Below are 24167 nucleotides of genomic sequence, written 5' to 3'. Positions count from 1 at the left end.
CTACTAAAAATAGTAAGAACAACAATAAATTCCTTATGTAATATGAAGGTAAAAACCTCAACTTTTCTTTAATTAAAAATTTATACTTCCTTTTAATATGAGAACTTAATGAAGGTAGAATAAAATCATTTATACTGTTTTCACATTAATTTTTTTTACCCCAGTCTTTTTACAGAATGCAGAATAAATTCATATTCTTTTTTTTTTCTAGTTCTGAGGCTTGAACTCAGGGCCTGAGCACTGTCCCTGGCTTTTTTTTGCTCAAGACTAGTACTCCACCACTTGAGCCACAGCGCCACTTCTGGTTTTTCTCTATATATGTGGTGCGGATGAGTCAAACCCAGGGCTTCATGTATACAAGGTAAGCACTGTAACACTAGGCCATAGTTCCAGCCCCAAATTCATATTGTTAGTGATTCAAAAAGTGAGTGAATTTGAAAATTCAAAATAGAAATTGAAAGTCCTCCAGAGCATGTATTATGCAGATGTAGTTGACTTAGTGGTATTGATATGGTCCTTGAGGCTTAATTGTATAGAAATTTGATAAGTTCATAAGTAATTATTACATAAATTTTAATTTATTCAATTGTACCAGCAATTTAAAAAAATCAGTAATAGAAACAAAACACAAACACAAAAATGCTGGTTATATTGGTTGTTACCATTATGAACAGGTAAAATGTCAAGATTGGATGGATATACTATCACACATCCTGCCTTTCTGATGCAACTGTTTATTAGTGTCTTGTCACCTACTATTCATGCTTTGTACTTACATTTTGAGGCTAGAACAGTTATTGAAGTCATAAACATTATTAGTCTTCAACACTTAAAAGAACATATAGTCAGGTATGATAATCCTAGCTGCTCAGGAGGCTAAGATCTGAAGGTCACAGTTTGGAGTCAGCCCCAACATGAAAGTCCATGAGACTTACTGAAATAAACTACTCAAAGCTGTGGCTCAAGTGATAGAGTACTGGCCTTGAGGAAAAAAAAATTAAAAATTAAAATGGAGAGGAGAACCAGGGAAAAGTGGAGGGATAACTTGTAAATTAATCTGGTATGTGTTAATATATCATAAGTTTAATTTGTTTTTCCTTTGTGGAAAAAATTCAAATTACAACCTTTTTGTCTTCATACTTCTCAGTTAAAGAAATTTCATACAAGCATCAATTTATTAATCACTGCTGGTTGGGTTAAATCGTGTACAATAATCAATAACCTATAGCACAACCCAACAAACTAATGCTGGTGCACTTTTTACTTCATGCAAAGATACTATGATGATTAAGCTTTTAGAATATGAAACAATAACTCTGTCCTCTCATATTCATTGATTAAATATATTACTTCTTCAAATAACGTGAGAGAAATACTGTGTTGGTAGTGAAAATAATGACAAGTCAAAAGAGAAGGAAGATGCCATTTAAAAAAAGAAAGGGAAGGGAAGGGAAGAATGAACATTTCAGAAAATTCTAGTGGAGAAGGCATTATACTAGGTTTTACAGAGCAAAGATGGATCCAGAGGGAGCTGATAATTCAAGACAGTGAAGATGGAGAAAATAAGGTTTTCTACACTGCCTATAGCAGTGTAGAAATTGGTGTGGATAGAACACAGAAATAAATAGGCAGTCATAAAGCATTAGTGCCTAGGCCACACAGTACCTTCACATCACCTGGGATTCCTGCTAAAGTAGATCTGGAGGTTCTGGTTGAAGAACAAGGAATAGACATTTTTTAAATGCCTGTTATTATAAATGAATATGTTAGTCTATTGACTTAATGACTTTGCCTGTTTAATTAGTCTTGTTTATTTAGTCTTTTAGTCTTTTAGTCTGTTGACTCAGTGACTTTGAGAATTAATAAACTGAGCCTCGTAAAGCAAAATTAGATTGCTGCTTAATGTAGAATTAATTTTAAGTCATGTTATATTTTAATTCAATCCTCAACAGATCAGTGTAACTTTTGTAGTAGAGCCAGCCCTGTGTATTGGGCTCTGTGTCCAATATTCAGCCAACTGTTCATCAAAAATATTGGAAGATGTCAGGCTCCCTAGCTACTTGGGAGGCTGAGATTGGGAGAATCTCAAGTTGGAAGTTCAAGGCCAACCCAACAGAAAAATCCATGATTCCTTCTCAATAGAAGAAGCTGGTTTTGGTGGCACATTCCAGTTATCACAGCAACAGTGGGAAGTGAAAAAATAGAGGAAAAAATAGGCAAGACCCTATTTCACATATTACCAGTATAGAAAGGGTGGCACAGTGGTAGATCACCTGCCTATTAAATATGAAGCCTTGAGTTCAAAGCCCCCTACAACCAAAAAAAAAAAAAAAAACCTCTATATATTTGATGGCTTACCTAACTTAGTAGTAGATCACTTGACTACTATGCTTTAGACCCTGGGTTAAATCCCTAGCTCAGCAGAAAACCAGATGTTTCTGAACTGACATTTATATTTTTCCTTGTCATTATTACATAAACCAGTATAAAATTATTTATATAGTTTTTAATTGTATTAGCTGTTATAAGCAAACTAGGATTGTATAGATTATATGTCTAGGCTATACATAGGTTACTTACAAATGCCATGTCATTTTTTATGAGGGACTTTTAACACCCATAAACTTTTGTATCCTTACTAGAGCTTAAGGTTATTGGAGTTGGGCACTGGTGGCTTATGCCTGCAATCCTAGCTACCTCAGGAGGTTGAGATCTGAGGATTTTGGTTTGAAGCCAGCCTGGGCAAGAAATCCCATGAGGCTCTTAATACCAGTTAACCACCAGAGAACTGGAAATGGTGCTGTGGCCCAAAGTGGTAGTGCACTACTAGCTTTGAGTAAAAAAGCTAAGGGACAGTGCTTAGGGCCTTCAGTTCAAGCCCCATGCCTGACCAAAAAGAAAAGTTATTAGAACCAACACCCCAGAGGTTCTGAGAGCTGAGTATGTGCTGATTACAAGTATGGATACTATTGGAGACAAAGTCATGGCTTCCCCAGAAGTCTATGTCCTATGAATTCCTAGGAGCTGTGATATATTAGGTTATATGGTGCCTTAGTTTTGTGTAGCTATAACTGAACACAACAAACAATAAAGAATGGAAGTTTATTCAGTTTACTGTCCTGGAGGCTAAGGAGCTATATCTCATGATATAGTTTTATATGGTAAAAGGAAGTACAATGACATACAGAATTAAGGTTGTTAATAATTGATTATAAATTAGAGACCTTAGAGAATCCAAATATTTGGGAGGGGGGGTCGGTCATGGGGCTTGATCCCCGTGCCTGGGAGCTGTCCCTAAGCTCTTCAGCTCAAGGCTAGTGCTCTATCACTTGAGCCACAGTGCCACTTCTAGTTTTCTGAGTAGTTTACTGGAGATAAGAGTTTCACGGACTTTCCTGCCCTGTGGCTTTTTTTTCCTGTGGCTTTGAACCACAGTCCTCAGATCTCACCCCCCTGAGTTGCTAGGATTACAGGCATGAGCCACCAGCACAGCCCTAGCAATTTTTAAGAGTAAGATGAGAAAGGTTTAGTATCAAAAAAAGATCAACAGTGTTACTGTCTTGAAGATGGAAGGAGTCCATGAACAAGGGATAGGCAGTTCCTAGAAACTGGAAAGGACTAAAACAAAACAAAACAAAAAAACCCAACAACCCAAACCAATCCTCTGAGTTTCTGGAGGAAAGTGCACCCAGCTAACATCTTGATTTTAGCTCTGGGAGACTAGAGTTAGACTTGTAAACTACATAAGATTAAGTAAATTTTCATTGTTATAAGCCACTAAGATTGTAATTTATTGTGGCAGCAATATAAAACTTAACAGTTGCAGAGATGATATCACTGGAGTCCGCTTTCAACTTATGACTCTGTTGATAATTTTGTGACTTAGACCCAAAAGTTGTTTAATATTCAGTCCTCATTTCCCTCATCTGTAGAGACAACAATAGAGTTGGATTATGTAAGTTAGCGCAATGAATTTACTTACATATATATGATGTAAATTTTAATGTAGTGAGCATATAGAAAATTTAGTTAAAATGTTCAGTACAAGAAGAAATTTGATATTTAGTAAATGTCCTAAGTACATTTAAGATTATAAGAAAATTCTGACCATATATATTGTTATGCCAGGTCGCAAAACGACCACCAAGAAGGCCACCAAGACTCAGACGTTCCGAAATGCAAAAGCAAGGCAAGGCTTTATTCAAGCGAGCTGCAACTCAGGCCTCGTCCTACCCACCGACACAGCAGAGGTTAGGAGGGAGCCTCGAGCTGCGATTACACTTATAAAGGCAAAAAACAAAGTTACAACAATTAGGTGTTCAAGCAAGCAAGATTAGGACACAGGTACAAATCTGATTGGCTCAGGGCTCGAGGCATTCTGGGGGCAGTCAGAGTTAAGCATTCCCAGCGGTTAGAGTTCTAGACCGGCTGGGCCCTAATAAGCTTGTCCTGGGTTTGCTCACAGGTACTGCTTATCTCAGGTTCACGTGGTAAAGTGGGGTTTGCGTAGTAAAGTGGGGTCTGACTTCAAAGTCTGGCACTTCATTTCTCCCTTTTTTCTTTGGTACCTTGGGAGCCAATCATGGCTCCATTCTGTCCATGTCAATGGCTTGCCAGTCTAGGGAATGATACAGAGATAAGGCATGGGCCAGTAGGGCCCAAAGTAGTAACCAAAAATAACACTGGTCCCTTGGTTTTAAAGGGGGGCTGATGGGTGAAGATCATCCATCTTCTGTAGCTTCTTCAGGCTGACTGAGGGGCGTTGACCTTACCTGGCCAGAAACCTATAGCCTTAGTCTACTTTACCAAGGGACTGCAAGATTACTTCAAACTGGAAATTAACTTTCAGCTATACAGGCTTACCATTAGCTGTGTAGTGTTTAAGATACGAATGTCGGCAACAAAATAATACATGAACTTCTCAGCTGTGCTCTAAGGGTCGGGTGGTTATACCCGTATTCCTGAGCAAGCCCAAAACTACCAATGCCTTCTTGCATGGGACTTTACAGGACTCCTGTTAGTTGCCAAAATAAGGGGGTCACTCCACTTTGGAGTGAGCTGCCAAAATAACATCAACATTAGCCTGAGTAGCAAGGAAAGAAGGCAAAAAAAAATTATAACAATATTCAGTCTAACTTTCTTTTCTTGAGGCGAAGGCGAAGCAGCTGAGTTGGGTGCTTGGAGACCTCCCATGTTCCACCATCGTAGTCGTCATCCAGGGCAAAGGGGTCAGCTGGCCTGGTGTGGGAGCAATGAACCCAAGTGGCGATGCCGTGTACCTTGAGGGCGGTGGGAGTAGTCAGTAGCACCACGTAGGGTCCCTTCCACCGTGGTTCTAAAGATTTGGGGTTATGCCTCAGGACAAACACCCAGTCCTCTGGTCTGAATAAGTGGGGGGTAGGGACAGAAGCAGAATCATATAATGCCTTAAGTTGGGGTCACATATTCTTGTGCACGAGCTGCAAATAATCAAGTTTACACAAAAATTCAGCATCATCCAAATCAGCAAGCAACTCAGTCTGAAGGCTAGGGATAATGGGCGGAGGGTACCATACATTATTTGAAAAGGAGTAAAGCCAAGCTGATTGGGAGAATTTCTTACTCTAAGCAGAGCAAAAGGAAGGAGTGACACCCAGTCTGCGCCAGTCTCTAAGGCCAATTTAGTTAGGGTCTCTTTTAGAGTCCGATTCATTCTCTCTGTCTGTCCTGAACTCTGGGGTCTATAAGCACAATGCAATTTCCAATCCATCCCCAGTGCAGCGGCTATTCCCTGACTTACTTTTGAGACGAAGGCCGGTCCGTATTCCGACCCAATGGTGGATGAGAAGCCATACCTGGGTAGGATTTCTTCCAGGATCTTCTTAGCCACTACATTCGCAGTCTCATGCTTTGATGGATAGGCTTCAACCCATCCTGAAAAGGTGTCTACAAAACCTAGCAAATATTTGTATCCAAATTTTTCCAGGCTTAATTTCTGTGAAATCTACTTCCCAATACACGCCTGGCCTATCCCCACGGAGGCAAGCTCCTTTAGTAACTGGTTGATCGGGGGCGTTGGTGAGCTGACAGGCCTTACAATTTTTAACAGTATTTTCAATAAGTTGATCTCCTTTCTAATTTTCACTTTGGAGTGTCGGAGCAAGTCCTGCATTCTTCAGGTTCCCATGTGAGAAGCTCGGTGGATTCTCTTAAGGATCCCTTACCCAGCCCTTGTGGCAAGATAAGTTTCCCTTCACAAGTTTTCCACCAGTCATTGTTTCCTTCTCTGTCCAGGGGTTTGTGGGCCATGAGAATTTTCTTTATCCACTCCGTCTTCTTGGGAATACTGGGGCACAGGTGGCAAAGCTCGTGGCTCTGGGTCTACTAAAGTCAATACTTCTCTGGGCTGAAGGGCTGTTTCCTTAGCTGCCTGGTCGGCCAGATTATTCCCTCTAGTCACCGAATCAACTCCCTTTTGATGACCTGGACAGTGCATAATGGCAATCTTTGCTGGTTCCCACAGGGCCCGGATGAGGCTTAAAATCTCCTGCTTGTTTCTAATGGCCTTTTCTTCAGCTGTCAGTAGCCCCCTCTCTTGGTATTCATGTCAAGTAGTCCTAAGGCAGGGGCTTCCAGAAGGCTTTTCTAGATTGCCTCAAAGGCTTTTTGCATCTGCTCAGTCCAGTGAAATTCTGGGAGGTTTTTGGTGGCTTCATATAGAAGCTTGGCCATCTCAGCGAACCCAGGTATCCACAGCCCGCAAAAGCCTGCTGTTCCCAGGAACTCTGACTTGTCTGGCTGACTTAGGCACAGGGATTTTCAGCACAGTCTCTTCACGTGCATCTGACAGCCAATGCTTGCCCTCTTTTAATATGAAGCCTAGATAGGTGACTTTAGGTTTACAAATTTGTGCCTTTTACCATTCTAGTTTGTAAAAGCTTTTTCCTGACTGGCTGGGGAACTGATCTCTGATGACCTAAAAAAAATTACCTTTGCAGGCCTTTAACAGATCTCAGTAATACGGACACAATCTCAGGTCTACAAGCTTTCTTTCCTGAACAGATGTATCAGCTTAAAATTCTCACTGCCAGTCAGAGCTTTGAGTAGATGTGGGGGTTGGAATTTTAAACTATCCTCTCATTTGACAAACTTACCCTTACTAACCACTATCACAGATGACTGGCAAGTTCCTGCCCAGTAGACAGACATGGGCATTAGTAAGGCATGCTTACAAACTGTTCTTCTAGGGCTTCCCGGCTTTGATTAACTTTTGAAAGGCCAAACAGGAGTGACTCTAGGATCTCACACCATCTCTGCCATCCAAGCAGTAGCTTACTGACTCTGGATGCTCCATCACTTTCGTCCCAGGAGGAGTGACTTTCCACTGGACTTGGACTCAGGGCCTGAGCACTGTCCCCCAGCTCTCCAGCTCAAGACCAGCACCCTACCACTTTGAGCTCCACACAACTCCGTTCCCAGCACTCTGCTGGCTGATTAGAGACAAGTCTCTCACAGGGACCTTTCTCTGCCCGGGCTGGCTTCGAACCGCAGATTTCAGATCAGTGAGTCTTACAAGAGGCCACTTTACTCCAATTAAAGCAACAAGGTGGTCCACACAGAAGTAGTTTTTAAGCATGCTCTTACCTGGAACTTATTAAGGGCCAGTATTAGATCTTGCCAAACTTGTAGGAATCACCTGTGCTTCTCTGTGGGCATGCTGGAAACTGTTACAAAAAACCTATAAAGAAGCTGGAATGGCAATTAAACATTTTGGTAGCCATAATTCTCCTTTTCTCACTTTGCAATAATTATTTAGGACAATTTTACTTCCAAATTTCTTATCTAGAAATGTATTCTTGAGTTCCAAAGCCTTTTTACTAACCCAACACTTAAGCTTTTATCTGCATCGGAAAAACTGAAGCTCACAGGCATTCTGAAACCAGGTGCCACCCTTTGCCTATGGACTGCTTGTTTCAAAAGAGCCTCTTTTTTTTTTTTTTTTTCCTTCAGTCCCAATTACTGCATGGCATGAAGACCTTTGAACTCAAATGACAAGAATTAATGCAAGAATTACAATTAGAAATACTTATCCATTCAGCTTTCCAATGTATTAGTGAGAAACATTGGCCCATTTTGCCATTTCTTCCTCCATACATAGAGTTAATAAGAGTTTACTTCTCTCCCCATTAGTTTATTATATATATATATATCCTTTTAAATCCAAATTTCTGACACTTAGCTCTGATTAAGCATTTTTTTAAACTATAGTTCCTCTTTAAAACAATGCAATAATCCTTTAAAGCACTTGGTAATGCCCAAACTTGATGACCATTTGAATTTAAACTTAAACTCACTCAATTTTACATCATACTAACAGTCTTGAACATGTTCACACTCACACACACATACATATTCAAAAGATCTTAAAGCGCGCGGAATAAGCATCGGCCGTACATTTTCCAGTGGCAAGAGGTATCTTACTCCTGCAACACCCAAATTTTAAGACAAAAACCTTTTTTTTTTCAAAATTTTATTATCAAACTGATGTACAGAGAGGTTAGTTTAATACGTTAGGCATTGGATGCATTTCTTGTACTGTTTGTTACCTTGTCCCTCATACCCCCCTTCCTCCTCCCCTTGTCTCTTCCCCCCCATGAGGTGTTCAGTTCACTTACACCAAACAGTTTTGCAAGTATTGCTTTTGTAGTTGTTTGTCTTTTTTTACCCTGTGTCTCTCAATTTTGGTATTCCCTTTCAATTTCCTACTTCTAATACTAGTATACACGGTTTCCAATATACTCAGATACGATTACAGAGATAGTGTAGGTACAACCACAGGAAGGTGATACAAGAACATCATCAATAATAGAAGCTACAGATACACATGGGACGTTGAAAGTAGTTACAACTGTGATATAACAATCGTTTCCATAACATGGAGTTCATTTCACTTAGCATCATTTTATGTGTTTATAAGGGTATAGCTATTGGGCTCTTGTGATGCTCTGCTATGACTTGCCTAAACCTGTACTAATTATTCCCAATAAGGGAGACCATAGCGTCCATGTTTCTTTGGGTCTGGCTCACTTAGTATAATTTTTTCCAAGTCCTTCCATTTCCCTACAAATGGGGCAATGCCATTCTTTCTGATAGAGGCATAAAATTCCATTGTGTATATGTACCACATTTTGCTGATCCATTCATCTACTGAGGGGCATCTGGGTTGGTTCCAGATTCTCGCTATGACAAATTGTGCTGTGATGAACATTGTTGTGCTGGTGGCTTACTGTGATTTTGTTTGTGTTTTTTTGGATAGATACCCAAAAGTGGGGTTGCTGGGTCATAGGGGAGTTCTATAGTTAGCCTTCTGAGGAATCTCCATACTGCTTGCCAGAGTGGCTGAACCAGTTTACATTCCCACCAACAATGAAGTAGGGTTCCCTTTTGGCCACATCCCCTCCAACAATTGTAATTGTTAGTTTTCTTGATATAGGACATTCTTACTGGGGTGAGATGGAATCTCAATGTTGTTTTGATTTGCATTTCTTTTATGGCCAGTGATGTAGAGCACTTTTTCATATATGTCTCTTGGCCATTCTCATTTCCTCATCAGAGAAGTCTCTTGTAAGTCTTTAGCCCACTTGATGAGGGGGCTATTTGTTCTTTGCGGTTTTGTTTTGGAAGAGGTAATTTTTTTAGTTCTGCATAAATTTTAGAGTAGAGGCCTTTGTCCGTTGTAAGACAAAAACCTTTAACAAATGATTTTAGCATTCTTCAGCCTCATTTTCCAGGGCTTGATCTTCCTAGTAAAACATTTTTAGTAAAACATCTTAGCACACCAAATAATTTTCTGCTTAAGAAGGCTGGGTGGGGGTCCCCCCAGAGTTCTTTTTTTTTCTTTTTTCGTTTTTGCTGACGCTCACACTGATTGTGAGCTGTCGTACGTCTCATGCAGGTTTGACACAAAACAGACGGTTAGACTTACAAACACAGATGACAGCGCTGCGCGGTGGGGGTCACTCCCCACCGCCTGCGGGTGGCTTGGGTTGGCCCTCTGTCTGCCCCTGTCGGCGGCGGCTGCAGGTCAGGACTAGGGGTCGACGCCTCCATGCCCTGGGCTGCCGGCGCCAGGACTGGTCGGGACCGTCCAGAGGAGAGGGCACAGCTGAAACATTTTAAGAAGGGCTGAACCCAAGCTGGAGTGTCAACTAGTCAACTAGTTCCCTCCAGGTGTCTATATAAGGAATCTGGTCTAGATAGCTTAAATGAGGGGCGTTGATTCAAAGCTCCCCTCAGGTGGCCAATTAGCCTCAAGGATGGGCCATTCTGACTTGCACAGGGTGATTTTCCTCCTTACCAGCCACACCTCGGTTCTGAGCTATCTCCTTGACCTCCCTCCAGTGAGCTAGGGTCAAATCTAAGGGGCTAGATGGAGGTCCCCAAGATAGAACGTTACCCATAGTTCTGATCAGATGTTTAGTTCAAAAGGCTACAAAAAAACAAACAATACAACACACAGGACTGAGTAAAAGCTATAAGTTGGAAATCTCCCAAGTTGGCTCACAACCTCCTCCTGCAAGCTAGAAGCCGCAGGAGCAGACCCAAGTTGGCCCACAGCCTCCCGCAAGGGTGCAGGAGGAGTGGACCCAAGTACAAGGTGGGCGAGTTGAGTCTCAAGGGTGGAGAGTCTGGGGCGTCCCCCAGTCTCCCCAGGATTGCCGAGTAAGCGCGTCCGCTTCGACAACCCCTTCAAGAAAGCAAAACAGACAAACAGAAAAATTACAGGACAAGACAAATGAACAGCGCTGTTTCCTTACCTTCGGAGTCGGGGGTCTTGGGGGTTCTCTGGTGCTATCCTGGACGAGCCCCCAAATGTTATGCCAAGTCGCAAAACGGCCACGAGAAGGCCACCGAGACTCAGACGTTCTGAAATGCAAAAGCAAGGCTTTATTCAAGCGAGCTGCAACTCAGGCCTCGTCCTACCCACCGACACAGTGGAGGTTAGGAGGAAGCCTCTAGCTGCGATTACACTTATAAAGGCAAAAAACAAAGTTACAACAATCAGGTGTTCAAGCAAGCAAGATTAGGACACAGGTACAAATCTGATTGGCTCAAGGCTCGAGGCATTCTGGGGGCAGTCAGAGTTAAGCATTCCCAGCAGTTAGAGTTCTAGACCGGCTGGGCCCTAATAAGCTTGTCCTGGGTTTGCTCACAAGGCCTGCTTATCTCAGGTTCATGTGGTAAAGTGGGGTTTGCGTGGTAAAGTGGGGTCTGACTTCAAAGTCTGGCTCTTCATTTCCCCTCTTCAACATAACTTGCCAAAAATCCTCATTAAAGCAATCATTGAGCCAACTGAGATGTCTCGTAATGACTTCACCTACATGTTTTTTTCCATTTTAGGAAGTTTTCTTTTCAGTTTAGAACCAAGTTTGGGGAGACGTTTACAAAGTAAAAAGTTCAAATTTTCAAATGTGCTTCTGAGATCTTTTCCCAACTTTCATTCTATGTCTTTAGCAAAAGTATCCAGTATAATTTTATAAAACTTTCGAAAAATATCCTGAAACACTTTACCTTCAAAATATTCAAATGTTTTACAGCATTAGTTATTGAGATCATAAGTTCAAAACGTTGAAGCAAAATGAATAGTCCCTTTACATGATTTTATCTATTTTATCCATAGATATATGTATAACATAAAACTACAGAGGTGTGACATTAAACTCCTGACCTATTACAATATATTCTCACGAGCATTCATTGACAAGTGAAATAGTTCTTTTGAAATGTCGATAGCATTTCCTGAATAGATGCAATAATAAGCCCTAAGTGTTTTGATTTTCCAGACTCCTTTTCTAGGACTTTCTCACTTGTTCATGGTTAAAGTGGAACCTACCATGTTCCACCTCTTCTTGGCCAGAGAGAGCTGTCCCAGAGAGAAGGTTGGGGTACTTTTGGAATTTGGACTTGAAGTCCTGCAGTCTATATAAGATCATAACTCTGAAACTACTGGCAACCATCTTTTGCCATTGAAGGAAGTGAAGACCTGAAAAATTTCTTCTCTACTGGCAGAGATGAAAGATGACAGAGACTGAGACCTGGAGAAGGAAAGGATATGATAGAGGGACCAGGAAAGGGAATGGATAAACTAAGTTTTTCCACAGTTATGTTCCTGGTTCTTTCAGTCTTCTTTTACGCCTTTGACTTTCAGGAAACACTTTGGTAATGTTTATTAAAAATTTCCCCTTTTTGATTAAACTACCTTGAGTAAGATTCTGCCCTTATATGCACAAGTCTTAGTTAAACAAAACGCATACTTTTGTTAGGTTATGTGCTGATTTCTTTACATGTGAGTTCATTAATACTTAGAACCTTAGGAGGAAATGAAGAAATTCAGGTTTAGGAATTTTAACAAGAATTACAGTATTAATCTAAACCCAAAGTCAGTTCTTATTCATATTCTCTCAGATTATATATTTACATCAACTGTGAGCCAAAGACTAGGCCCAAGCTAGAGAGAGAGAGAGAGAGAGAGAGAGAGAGAGAGAGAGAGAGAGAGGGCCTTCTATAGTACATGAAGAAGTATAGATTTTATCTTGGGCAAAATGGAGGAGAGGTCATTCAAGACTTATAATCAGATTTTCTCTAAAATTAAACACAATTTCATACTACAGCAAGGAAAAATTGGAAAACTAACAATAGAGACACATGGAAGTCAGTTAAGGAGGCTTTTGCAGTAGACAGCAAGTGATTAGTAGCCAAAGGAAGTAGCAATTAGCTGAGAGGGAGAAGTGGAAGAATTTTTCCAGATTATAGGGTAGTATAGGCAGGTGTTGGTGACTGGATATATGGTACACAGGAGGGGTAGATACTAAAAGTGCCTCTAATGTTTCTAAGGGAGTACTGTGTCTACTGTTAACTAAGACATGGTGACAGAAAGGAGGAAAGGATTATTATAATTAGATAGATGATAAATCCCAACTTGGACTTGGTAAATTGGAGATTCCTGGAAGGCATTCCAGCAGAAGCCCAGTAGACAGCTGTACCAGTTGAAAGAGCCTTCTGTATACTGGGCACTGGTGTTCTCGCCTGTAATCTAGCTGTTCAGGAGGCTGAGATCTGAAATCACGAGTTGAAGCTAGCTTGGAGAGGAAAGTCCACGAGACTCTCATCCCCAACTAAGTACCAGAAATCCAGATGTAGAGCTGTGGCTCAAAGTGGTAGAGCTCTAGCCTTGAGGGAAAAAGTTCAGGGACTGCACTCAGGCACTGAGTTCAAGCCCCCCTCCCCCACCCCCCTAAAAGAGAGCCTTTTGTAGAGATGCATATTGTGATATAAGGGGAGATAATCTTTACTCTTTACCCTTCTGGTTTCTGGAAAAGAATGCCTGTAGACATCAATATTAATCGTATTTACAGCTGCTGTGACAAAATAATACCAAACGGAAGTCAACTGAAAGGGAAAAAAAAAAGGTTTATTTTGACTTAACAGTTTTAGAGGTTTCAGTCCATAATTATTTGGCTCCATTGCTTCTGGGCTCAAAATAAGGCAGAATAGAACATCTTGGTGGAACAAAGTTCCTCACTTCATGGTTGCCAAGAAGCAGAGGAAAAGAAGAGACTAGGGACAGATCGTTACCTTTCCAGGACAATTCTCACAGTGACCTTCTTTCACCTAGGTCCTGCCTCTTCGTTTTTACTACCTCTCAATGATGCAGTCAAGTTATAAACCCATCAATGAATGAATCCACTGATGATGTTAGAGCACTCCTGACCTAATCATTTGCTGCAAGTCCAGCAGTTGACGACAAAACCTTTATTTGTGAAGCTTTGGGGGAACATCTCAGATGGAAACCAGAATAACACAATATAATATATTTTAATATTTTAGATGATGGGAGCTTTACCACTAATTTAAAAAGTCAAATTCTTCTCTTTTTTCTTTTTATATCTCCATAAAAATTTGTTTCTGGAAACTATAAATAGGTAATTCCAAAACAGAACCAATAGATTATTTTACAGTACTTCTTCTTCACTCAACTCCATCTTGATCACAATTTCTACTAACAAACACTGGATTAAAACAACAATTCTCTTGACTCTAACTTGAATGCCTCAGTATTTTCATAGCTATTTTGAGCACATAATGAAGCAGGGGCAATTACTTTTGCTTAAACACCTGATTTCCACTTAGAGCTTAGCAATTACTTAATTTCACTTAAATTCTGTCACAGTGATAAAATCATGAAGCTATTAGAAAGTATATGGAATTTGTAAAGTCAACATAAAAAAACAACTATATGGATACACATGTAATTGGGTTCTACTAGTCATATGTGGAAGTAAGTTTTATTTAAAAAGGAGGGCCCTTAAACAGCAAAACCCAAGATATCAAAAAGACATTTGTACTTCCATGTTTATCGCGGCACAATTCACAATAGCCAAAATATGGAAACAACCCAGATGCCCCTCCACAGACGAATGGATCCAAAAAATATGGTACTTATACACAATGGAATACTACATAGCGATTAGGAATGGTGAAATTTTGTTATTCGCAGGGAAATGGTCAGAACTCGAACAAATAATGTTGAGTGAGACAAGCCTAGAACACAGAAAACAAAGGGGCATGATCTCCCTGATATATGACTGTTAACAAAGGGAGACGGAGAGACAGTAGAGACCAAGTCTGTGAACACTGTATATGTGCTTGATACATTGTATATTGCATATGTGTCTACCTGACCTAGACAAGGGATGGAAAAACAGGTTGTAAGATATCACAAGAAATGTACACACTGCCCTACTATGTAACTGCACCCTCTTTGCACAACACCTTGTAAAAAAATTTATGTTCAATTAATAAAAAATAAATAAAAAGGAGGGCCTTGGGCAAAAACAAGAATCATTGGATCAAAATTAACGAGAAGATTTTAGGTAAAAAGAAACTGGCTCACAGTTTTTGCCAAATAAAGGAGGAAGAGAGAGCATACATCATCATAGCTGTTAACAAATGAGGGAAATAAAATTACTATTCTATCATATTCTGGCTCACTACCTCAGGAGCTCTATATCAGGCTCTCCAGGCATTCTACTGCTCTCCCACTAGTTTCGGTATATGGAACATACTACATTTATGGTGACAACAGAATATTCTTCTGCTACTTAATTTGACAGCAAACTGGGGAAAAAAATAACTGGTAAAACCACTGATTTCAGGCCTTCTCAATAACCCTGAAAATAGGGATTAAAATGAGTCAGTAAGAAACAGTATTAAAAAGCACTGTCTTACTAATGTGATTTATAAAAGAAGCAAAATCCAGTAATCTTGAAGGGAAAAGGCCATAGTGTTTGAAAATGAGGAATCTTTTGGTGCTGATATTAACAAGGTGGTATTCCAAACCATTAGCTGGAATAAATTCCAGACTCACACTTACTTGCATCACCTCAATTTAATAATCCAATAAATGACAAAAAATACAAACAGTGAAAACAGCATCATATAGCACAGTAACTTTGTTTGGCTCCCTTTGGATAAAATCTTCAGTTTTTCCATAGTTTTACCTAGATATCCAGTTGTAGAATCAAATTGTGAATCCATTTCAGCTAGTAATTTATTTTGATTTTTAACTTCATGGCCTATTTCAATGGAAAGAGATTTTATAGCAGTTACTTTTTTTCTCAGACTTTCAGTGAGTCTCTCATTTTCTTCCTCACAGGCACTATACCCACTGTTAGCATAGCCATAGCTCCCATAATTGCCCAGAGGTGCTCCTTCACCCAGGCCTGCATGCCTCATTCTGCCTGAGGAGGTATGGATAAGGCGGAAAGAGGAGGAGTGGGTAGGAAAGGGTCCAGGATCACTCGGACCTCGTCCTCAATCCTAGGGCCCCAGTACCACCAACTTCTTGTCCCGAAGTGCCACGACATCAGTCAAATTCTTCTCTTAACAAACAGAAAAATCATTACTTGCCTTTATTATTCTATTATGTATTTACTCTTATTTTGTAGAGTTTATTTTTAGAAGAAGAAACTAGCTTGTTTGATTTGCCATATGGCCTGGTACCGTCCAGTGTGGTTGGTAAAAGTCCTCATTGTTACCACGAGAATGGTTATCAGGGCCAATGGATGACATGGTCTCTTCTGGCCAGCCCCTGCAGCCTAGGCACACCAGGAAGTCCCTAGGGCTGGGGCCTCTAGGGTTCAGATCTGCGTTGGGCACAGCAGTGTAGAGAGATGATGGCCTTGAACTGCAAGTTCCCAGGTGTTGACCTCAGTGAGGGATGTTACTCTGTTAAAAGAGACTTTTGAAAAGATCAAGCAAAAGACTGACAAGTTCTCAGAGCTAGTTAACATGAATGACATAGGAGAACATACCCTGGGCATAAGCCAGAGAAGTTCCATTTGGAGCATAAACCCAATTGTGGTCAATTACAAGGAAGGAGGGATAGCTGAAGGAAGTGTTTAGGGATAGTGGCCCGGTTTGGAGTAGCCAGTCAAATATTAAAATAAATATATATACATATATACAACTGGCAGGAAAGGGAAAATGGACAGGTATGAGCATTAGGTGGGTACAACTGTTCCTCCTGATCTCCCGGCTCTGATTAGTTTTGAAAGGGCGAGACAAGGTTACTCTGTTTAGGATATGACATAATTCTCCTCTTACTCCTCTCCATATCCCTGTTTCCTGGACTGGCTGAGTCCCAGGAGTTCAGGCGCTTGTTGCTGGGATAGCATGCTCCCATCAGCATTCACGGGGTTTGAACTCAGAGCGTGAGCACTGTCCCTGAGTACTTCTGCTCGAGGCTAGTGCTCTACCACTTGAGCCACTGTGCTGCTTTTAGCATTTCTCTGGTTCTTTTGAGCCAAGCTTCCAGTCTGGCTCTTTGCTGGTCAATTGGGAGATGGAGTTTTAGAGAGATTTTCTTTTCCCCGGGCTGGGTTCGAACTGCAATCCAAGGAGTTCTAGCCATAAGAGCCCTTTTTATGTCCAATTAAAGCAACAAGGAGAGCATCAGGAATAGAGCCCCATCTGTAACTTGTCGAGAATTGACCAACACTGAATGAGATCTATGTGCCATCAATTATACCATTTGATCTTACCGGCAGGCTGAAGAGAGCACAAATGAATGATAATTGAGAGGGAAAAGATTCAGGATAATGTAAAAGTCTCAGCTTTAGCAGTGGCTGTGTCTTCCATCCTGGCTCAGCAGGCTTCATGCCATGTGTGGTGGAGTCAGGCAGGAGAGATCTGGGCAAGGCTGCAGTGGCATCTCTCAAAATCTGTATAGATTGTCACATCTCCTGCTGGATTGCCTGCAAGATTCTACACAGACTGGTTAAAGACATTTAAAATCCCCCAGCATCTCCTGGTTGATTGTTTTGAGTATTCTCTGGCTTTTGGAGGCTGATTCCCTTCTGGTTCAAGCAGGGTAAAAGGATTTTTCTAATCACAAAATCCACACGGCTAGCTCACATTTTTTAACCTGTATTCTGTGAAGCAAAACGTTAATTTGGGGTCAGGAAAATTTAGGTTAATAGTCACATTTGTATAAAACGATTCTGATTCCTCGATCTTAAGAGTTTATGAGAGCACAGGAGAGAAAAATGGAAAAGTAAAATCTTAATTTATACCAAAGAATTGTCAGGATCAGATGTACACTTTTAACACACTGGTTTTACATCTTAGACACATTTGCTTGTACCCAAACATGACCAGTTTGGGTTTAAAACCTGTTTTTGTTTTGCTTTTAAGTTTTACCAACAGATAGACATAGACATACAGACAATGTGCATAAACTTTGAATGCTCTTAAAATTGTTTTTTTTGATTGGCCATATAAGTTTTCTGGAATTCCAGTGGCAAATGATATTATTTTGCCCATAATAGAACCACGTGATCAGATAAAAAAGCAAGAGAAAACCTTTTTTAGGAAGTAAAAACTTTCACAGTTTATCTGGCAAGGAAATGAAGAAGCCACATGTTGGGAAAAAAATAAAAGTTTGGAGACAGAACATGAACAGAACATAGACACGCGGCATGACATAACACAGCAAGATATCTTTAAGCCCCTGCCCAGCCCAGGGGAATTGCAAGGCACCCCCGAAATGCAAGGCCACAGCTACCGAGTTCAGAGTGGGGGACAGGGTCACTGGGAGCTGGAGACTCCAAGTCCCTGCCCAGCCTCCAGGAATTTGGCATGCCCATGGCGGGAGGGCAAGCTGCTCCGGGGCGAGGGCTCCCCTGCGCTGACTCGACCCTGCGCCCCTTGTGGCACCGCCAGCCTCCTGCCTCCGCAGCTCGCAAATCGGGACCTGGAAATCCCGAGTGTATGTGTGTGTGTGGGGGGGGTCCTGGCCTGGACGGCAATGACTGTTCCACACGCCACTGTGGCCGCCTTTTGTGCTCCTCTGCCGCGCCTCCCGAGGGACGCGCCACGCGCCCGGGACTTGTGCGCGAGCCCATCGTCCTGGGCAGCGGGAAGCCCGCTTCTCTCTCTAGCAGCCAGGTTGAAAAGGCCAGCAATCTCCCCCGAGGGCATGGTATGTTTTAGCATTTCCCAGGTTCTCCTGGCTCAAGTGTGCTTAAAGTCCAATCTGGTACGGAGCATGGGCCTTAGTACCTTAACAGGCAGGTTGCTCCACTGACTTTGATTACCTCATGTGACTGAGGATGCCCTACCCCTGGGACACGGATTGCGGATTGCTCAGCGTAGCCTGTGGGGTTTGTAAGCCCCAGGTTCGTCGGTCGTGCGTTCGTCAGCCCCGCGTTCGGGCGCCAGTTGTCGGGCTAAATTTCTACGTCTCCTCTGGGTAGATGCCAAGCCTTTAATTGTGGGGGACACTCAGCTCTGCGTGTTACTCCCACCGGCAGGAGGGCAGGGCATATCCCAGTTGAGACTAAGCTGAGATGGAATAGGGCTGTTGAAACCACCTATCCCAGCCCCCCTTACGTTTAAGAGCAGATGCTGGACACGGAGATTTCGGGGCAGCCGTCTGGTGGACTACCGACTTCCAAAAGTTTTATTCAGGGTAGGGGTTTATATAACAGTAATGACGGCAGGAAGAGGAGGGGCTAACTGGGTATTAACGATTGGCTAGTTAACTGTCCCATCATGGTGATGTCATGGAACTTCCCACAGAGACGGAGACCACAGTCCCCCAAGGACTGGGTCCCTGGCGCCATCACAACACGTGTGCTCGCAGATGAGAGGCAGGGCTGGTTCCAGACCCGGGGAGAACATGGGAGTGGCTTAGCAGCCAACAGTCGCAGGTCTTAAAGGTATAGCCATCCCCTACAGGAGGAAAGAAGATTAAAGAGCTCAAGGAGGGTACTACATGCTGAGTTTCAGTGACATATCAACAAGAAATATATCATCCCATTTGTGGAGATTCAGTAACAAGTGAGACAGGAATATCAGATATATGAAACAGTGTTTGAACTGTCCATTAAGACTCTGAAGGCTGAAGGACCTGATAAATTTCAAGTCTGTGCCTCATAGCCACACAGACTGCCTGAAGAAACATTTAGAGACTGAAATCACTGCACCTTAAAAACAAAAGATTGAGCTGCACTGTATTCCTACCTTCCCCTGCCACATGATGAAGAAGCTCAAGTCACTGTGTTCAAAAAGTTAACAGCCTCTCTATTATGCCCCAGACACGAAGCAAATGGAAGAGAACAAGAATGTATGGGCATGCAAAACTGTTTGGTGTAAGTGAACTGAACACCTGGGGGGGGGGGGGGTGGGAAGGAAAGTGGAAGAAGGAAGGGGGGAAGGGACAAGGTAACAAACAGTACAAGAAATGTATCCAATGCCTAACATATGAAACTGTAACCTCTCTGTACATCAGTTTGATAATAAAAATTTGAGAAAAAAAAAAGAATGTATGGGCACATCAATTTTCCAAAAGTGAAGGTTGCTACTCATTAATAATCCATGAAGTCAGGTTATATATTATTGACACAGAATGAAATGAAAATAAATATCAAAAGAAAATACTGCAAAAAAAAAGACAAAAACAAAAATGGTTGGTACTTTGGGTATCTTTTTACTTAGTAGGCACTCATGGAATTACATTATTGTTCAATTTGAGTGAAACTGCAGCTAAGGACATTGGATAATAAACACTAATTAGTTACCTATTGTGTTCCAGGACCACATTTTCTTTACGAAAGTTGAAATTGAAATAAAAACATCTTTTAACATGTTTGCTAATTAAAGTTTTGAGTTAGACCTTGCCAAAACCTTACATGAAGCTATAACAAAACTAAACAGTTTACTTCATGTACTAAGATTACTAAATAGGCAGCAAAATTAGCTATCAAAGACAGAATTATAAAAGAAACAGGTTACAATTTTGTATTTAAAGTTATTTCAAAATACAGATTTTTTTTAAAGAACTGGAAGATTATTTTAAATGTACCTTATATGCACAAGCTACAGCTAAATTCCAGAGCATCGATCAAAATTTTTAATAACTTATTGAATATATTTGGGAGTACATGTACAGCTTCTTCAATTGCTGGGGAAAAAAACAATTTACACTAAAAAGTAGCAGGAAGACCTGTGCCTCTAAGGTGTAACAGATAATTAAATTGATAGATACCATGTCCTGTCCTCCACCTCTGCTCATGTTCACTGTTGTCACTGATGTTTTTGGTTTTTTTTACTTCTAAAACACCTGGCTGTTCCCTGCTTATTGTTTAATTACTGAAGACTCCCTGTTCCTTGACCTCTTGCATCAACTTTATGTTAATATTTCTGTACATTACATTTGATTTACAGCAAATTTATGTTTTATCTGTATTGAGTAAAACATTCACTGAAACAAAATACTGTGATGATGGTAGTGATACAGGAAATATCATAGGAGCTTGGGGGAAAATTAAAGTGCTTCAGGCTAATTTTGTTTATTATTTTTGTTGTTGTTGTTGTTAGTCCTGGCGCTTGGACTCAGGGCCTGAGCACTGTCCCTGGCTTCTTTTTGCTCAAGGCTAGCATTTTGCCACTTGAGCCACAGCGCCACTTCTGGCTGTTTTCTATATATGGGGTGTTGGAGAATCGAACCCAGGGCTTCATGTGTACGAGGCAAGCACTCTTGCCACTAGGCCATATTCCCAGCCCTGCTTCAGGCTAATTTTATACTCTAAATCCAATCTTCTGTTCTTTAGACTTAAAGAGATAAAAAAGCAAAAGCAAAGTACATGTTATAGAAGTAATTGCACACTCATTAAAGAAGAACCCATACTTAATTGAGATAGGAACTTAAAAGTGGTATCTGAGTGCTCACTGTTAATTGTTAAAAGTCTTCACAAGAGAAAGAAGATATGGTGTGGAAATATGAGCAAATAAAAAAATCTTTAAGATAGGTATGAAATCAACTATTTTCAAGAGTTGGATGAATTTGAAGAAGGAATGATGCCCAATAGTACTTTACCAACAAGCAGTGTTCAATAACTGTGTGAAATGCTTAAAGGTAATTTTACATCTAGATCTGTTTTATGTTGAATTTAGTAATCTGCCCCATATTGAATTTTCTTAATATTGAGGCTTTACATTTATTTGTCAGTTGTTTTTATTATAAGCCATAATGGTAAAAAATTTTTAAAAAAGGATTCTTTACAAATCTTTATGACCTATTAGGGTTCTTATGTCTGATCCTATGCTTTGACAGACTTCAAAATTGAGATGCTCCAGGGGTTTAGAAGGCTTTGGTTTACTTTTCTTTAAGGTGAATTGTACAACTAAAGTGTAAAAGAAAATAAAGAGGTGGTAGAAAATTGCTATGTAGTGAGCCCTACAAGCTCAGTTTCCCATTGCACACATTTTCTATTCTCCTTTGACTGGGAAAGTTAAGTTCTTTGTTTGCTTTTACATGATGAAGTCCACGCCCTTTAGTAGTTTGTGCTTCCTCCTCCCCACCCACCTTCTCTGTTCTTTATGTCCTGCGTATCCTTTGTGCTTTATCCTAAAAGGAGAGGAGATACAAAGGAAAGCTAGGGAAAAATGATTGACTACGTTTATGACCCCTGGAGCCTAGGTGGTAGTTCACTGTACTATGAAATTCAATCTGTAAATGAATTTCTGAAGGATTTCTTAAAACGTAGTTGTAAATTGGACCCATTTGGGTAAAATGCCAAACTAGGACTCCTCTAACCCCAGCTGAATATAGCATGCAAAATCACAGCTAGCTAGCTTGATGAAATTTGAACTAAAGTATATTTGAACAATTTTTTTAAAGTTCAAAGTGTGTTAAGCGAGACTTGGTAACACACATTAGTCTATTATCCCGGCATTCAGGAGGCTGAGACAGGAAGATGGAAGTTCAAAGCCAGCCTAAGCTAGAGTGAGACACTGAAAACATGTTAAAATTACTATTAAATAATAAGGCAGAACGTTCCTGGTGAGAGGCTGTTTTCAAAGCTAGAAAGATTGGTGTTGCTGAAGTAGTGGAGCTGTTATTTGTAACTTTTCTGAAGAGCTAATGTTTATGTACAAGATTTCCCTCAAGGTGTGTATGTGGTGGTTGGCAAGAATGTAAAAGTCAGAAAACCTGGTTGCTGGCTTATGCTCCATTTTAGCCTCATCTCATTGCGAAGAATAGAGAGATTTTGCCTGCTCCTTTGGGTAACACATTAGGATTACTATGGAATCAAATTAAGTAATAGAAACTTTGGAGATAAGAAAAAGCATTGTAAGGGTGTGCAGTGTTATTTAAAAGTATTGTAACATATTTGTATAGGGTAAAATATTGTCACCCAATGATTGACTCAGATGCATTAGACAGATATATGAAATTTATTTTATACTATTATAAAGCAGGTAGTGTATAGCATAAGTAATTCTTATATATGACCACTGAATAAAAAGTTGAAAATCTTTTATCTATCATGGAATTGATATGTTAGGAACTATTTGTAACACTTATTTTCTATTTCTAGGACTGCTGCTGTGTTTGGTTGTTTGGGAAGATATAAATAAATATTAGACAGACTATGTAGAATTGTTCTGAATAAAATTTTTTTGTAATTTTTAAAAAATTTCATTGTTATTTTAAAGGTGATGTGCAGAAGGATTACAATTACATGAGTGAGGTAATGAGTCCATTTCCTTTTGTACAGTGTCATTTGTTACCTCACTCTCTCCCAGCCCCTCCCTCCTGTTTCCACCTTTATATAGTTCACTTTCACCAAAAATTTTATTTTCAGTAAAGATTTTATTTTCAGTAAAGCAAATGTCCATATATAATGCAGTTTTTGTTAAATAAATGCAAGATTCTTATGGAATTAGTCTGTCCTCCATTACTGTCTACTCTGGCCTCATCTTTTCCCTTCTTTCTCTTACGTGGTTCTTCAACACTGAAATACATAGAATTTTTAATTCTCTTTTATTTCATTTATCTGTGGGCTTTTGCACATCCTGCTGTATGCTCAAAAGGCAGTCTCTGCCTCCTGATTCTCATATTTAAGGTCTAATAGGCATTTTTAAAAATTTATCTCCCTTCACTCCAAAATTGTATTATGGGAGATTAACAGGTGACAGAGAAAGTAAAATGGGAAATCAACCAGGAGTAGCTGGTTAAGGAGTTGGGATTTTATTCTGTAGATAATAGGATGCTTGTGCCACAGAGGACTGAAACTTCACCATTGGATTTAGCAACACGGAAATATCAGGGACCTTTAAAGTAGTTTTAATATAGTGGGAGCAGGAAGCACAATCACAAAATTTTCAAATGAGATTGTGTATGTGTGTGTATGAACACACATTAATGTGAACTTAAGGCTTTGTGGTCTTGCTTGGCTTTTTTGGTTACATCTGGTGATCTACCACTTGAACCAGACCTCCACTTAGTTGATTGGACATAAAGAGCCTCACAGACTTTCCTGCTTGGGCTAGCTTTGAATACAGATCTTTAGATCTCAGCCCCCTGAATAGCTAAGATTACAGGCATGCATCACCAGCACCAGGCTGATTTTTTAATTTTTTTTTGTGCCAGCCTGGGGCTTGAACTCAGGGCCTGGGTGCTGTCCCTTAGCTCTTTTACTCAAGGCTAGCATTCCACCACTTGAGCCACAACTTTACTCTGTCCTTTTGGTGGTTAACTGGAGATAAGAGGCTCACAGACTTTTGTGCCTGACTGGCTTTGAACCTTGATTCTCGGATCTCAGCCTCTTGAGTAGCTAGAA

The 24167-nt window shown here is 40.6% G+C and overlaps 2 protein-coding genes across 3 annotated transcripts in view; one reads left to right on the top strand and one right to left on the bottom strand.

Moving 5' to 3' along the window:
- Nucleotides 1–24167, top strand: part of Yes1 (YES proto-oncogene 1, Src family tyrosine kinase) — a 79951-nt gene that overhangs the window by 17113 nt on the left and 38671 nt on the right. The gene's annotated exons all lie outside the window — the stretch shown is intronic.
- LOC125364160 (BET1 homolog) lies at nucleotides 15214–15888 on the bottom strand. Its single transcript, XM_048363609.1, has one exon. The coding sequence runs from the start codon at nucleotides 15772–15774 to the stop codon at nucleotides 15418–15420; it is 357 nt and encodes a 118-aa protein (XP_048219566.1). The 5' UTR covers nucleotides 15775–15888; the 3' UTR covers nucleotides 15214–15417.

The sequence above is a fragment of the Perognathus longimembris genome, chromosome 15 (assembly GCF_023159225.1).
Source record: "Perognathus longimembris pacificus isolate PPM17 chromosome 15, ASM2315922v1, whole genome shotgun sequence".
Lineage (NCBI taxonomy): Eukaryota > Metazoa > Chordata > Mammalia > Rodentia > Heteromyidae > Perognathus > Perognathus longimembris.
The sequence above is the reverse complement of the archived record's forward strand: the minus strand, read 5'-3'. Positions and strand labels throughout refer to the sequence as shown.

Coding starts and splice junctions, on each gene's coding strand:
- LOC125364160 (XM_048363609.1), bottom strand. CDS start 15,774: ATGAGGCATGCAGGCCTGGGTGAAGGAGCACCTCTGGGCAATTATGGG.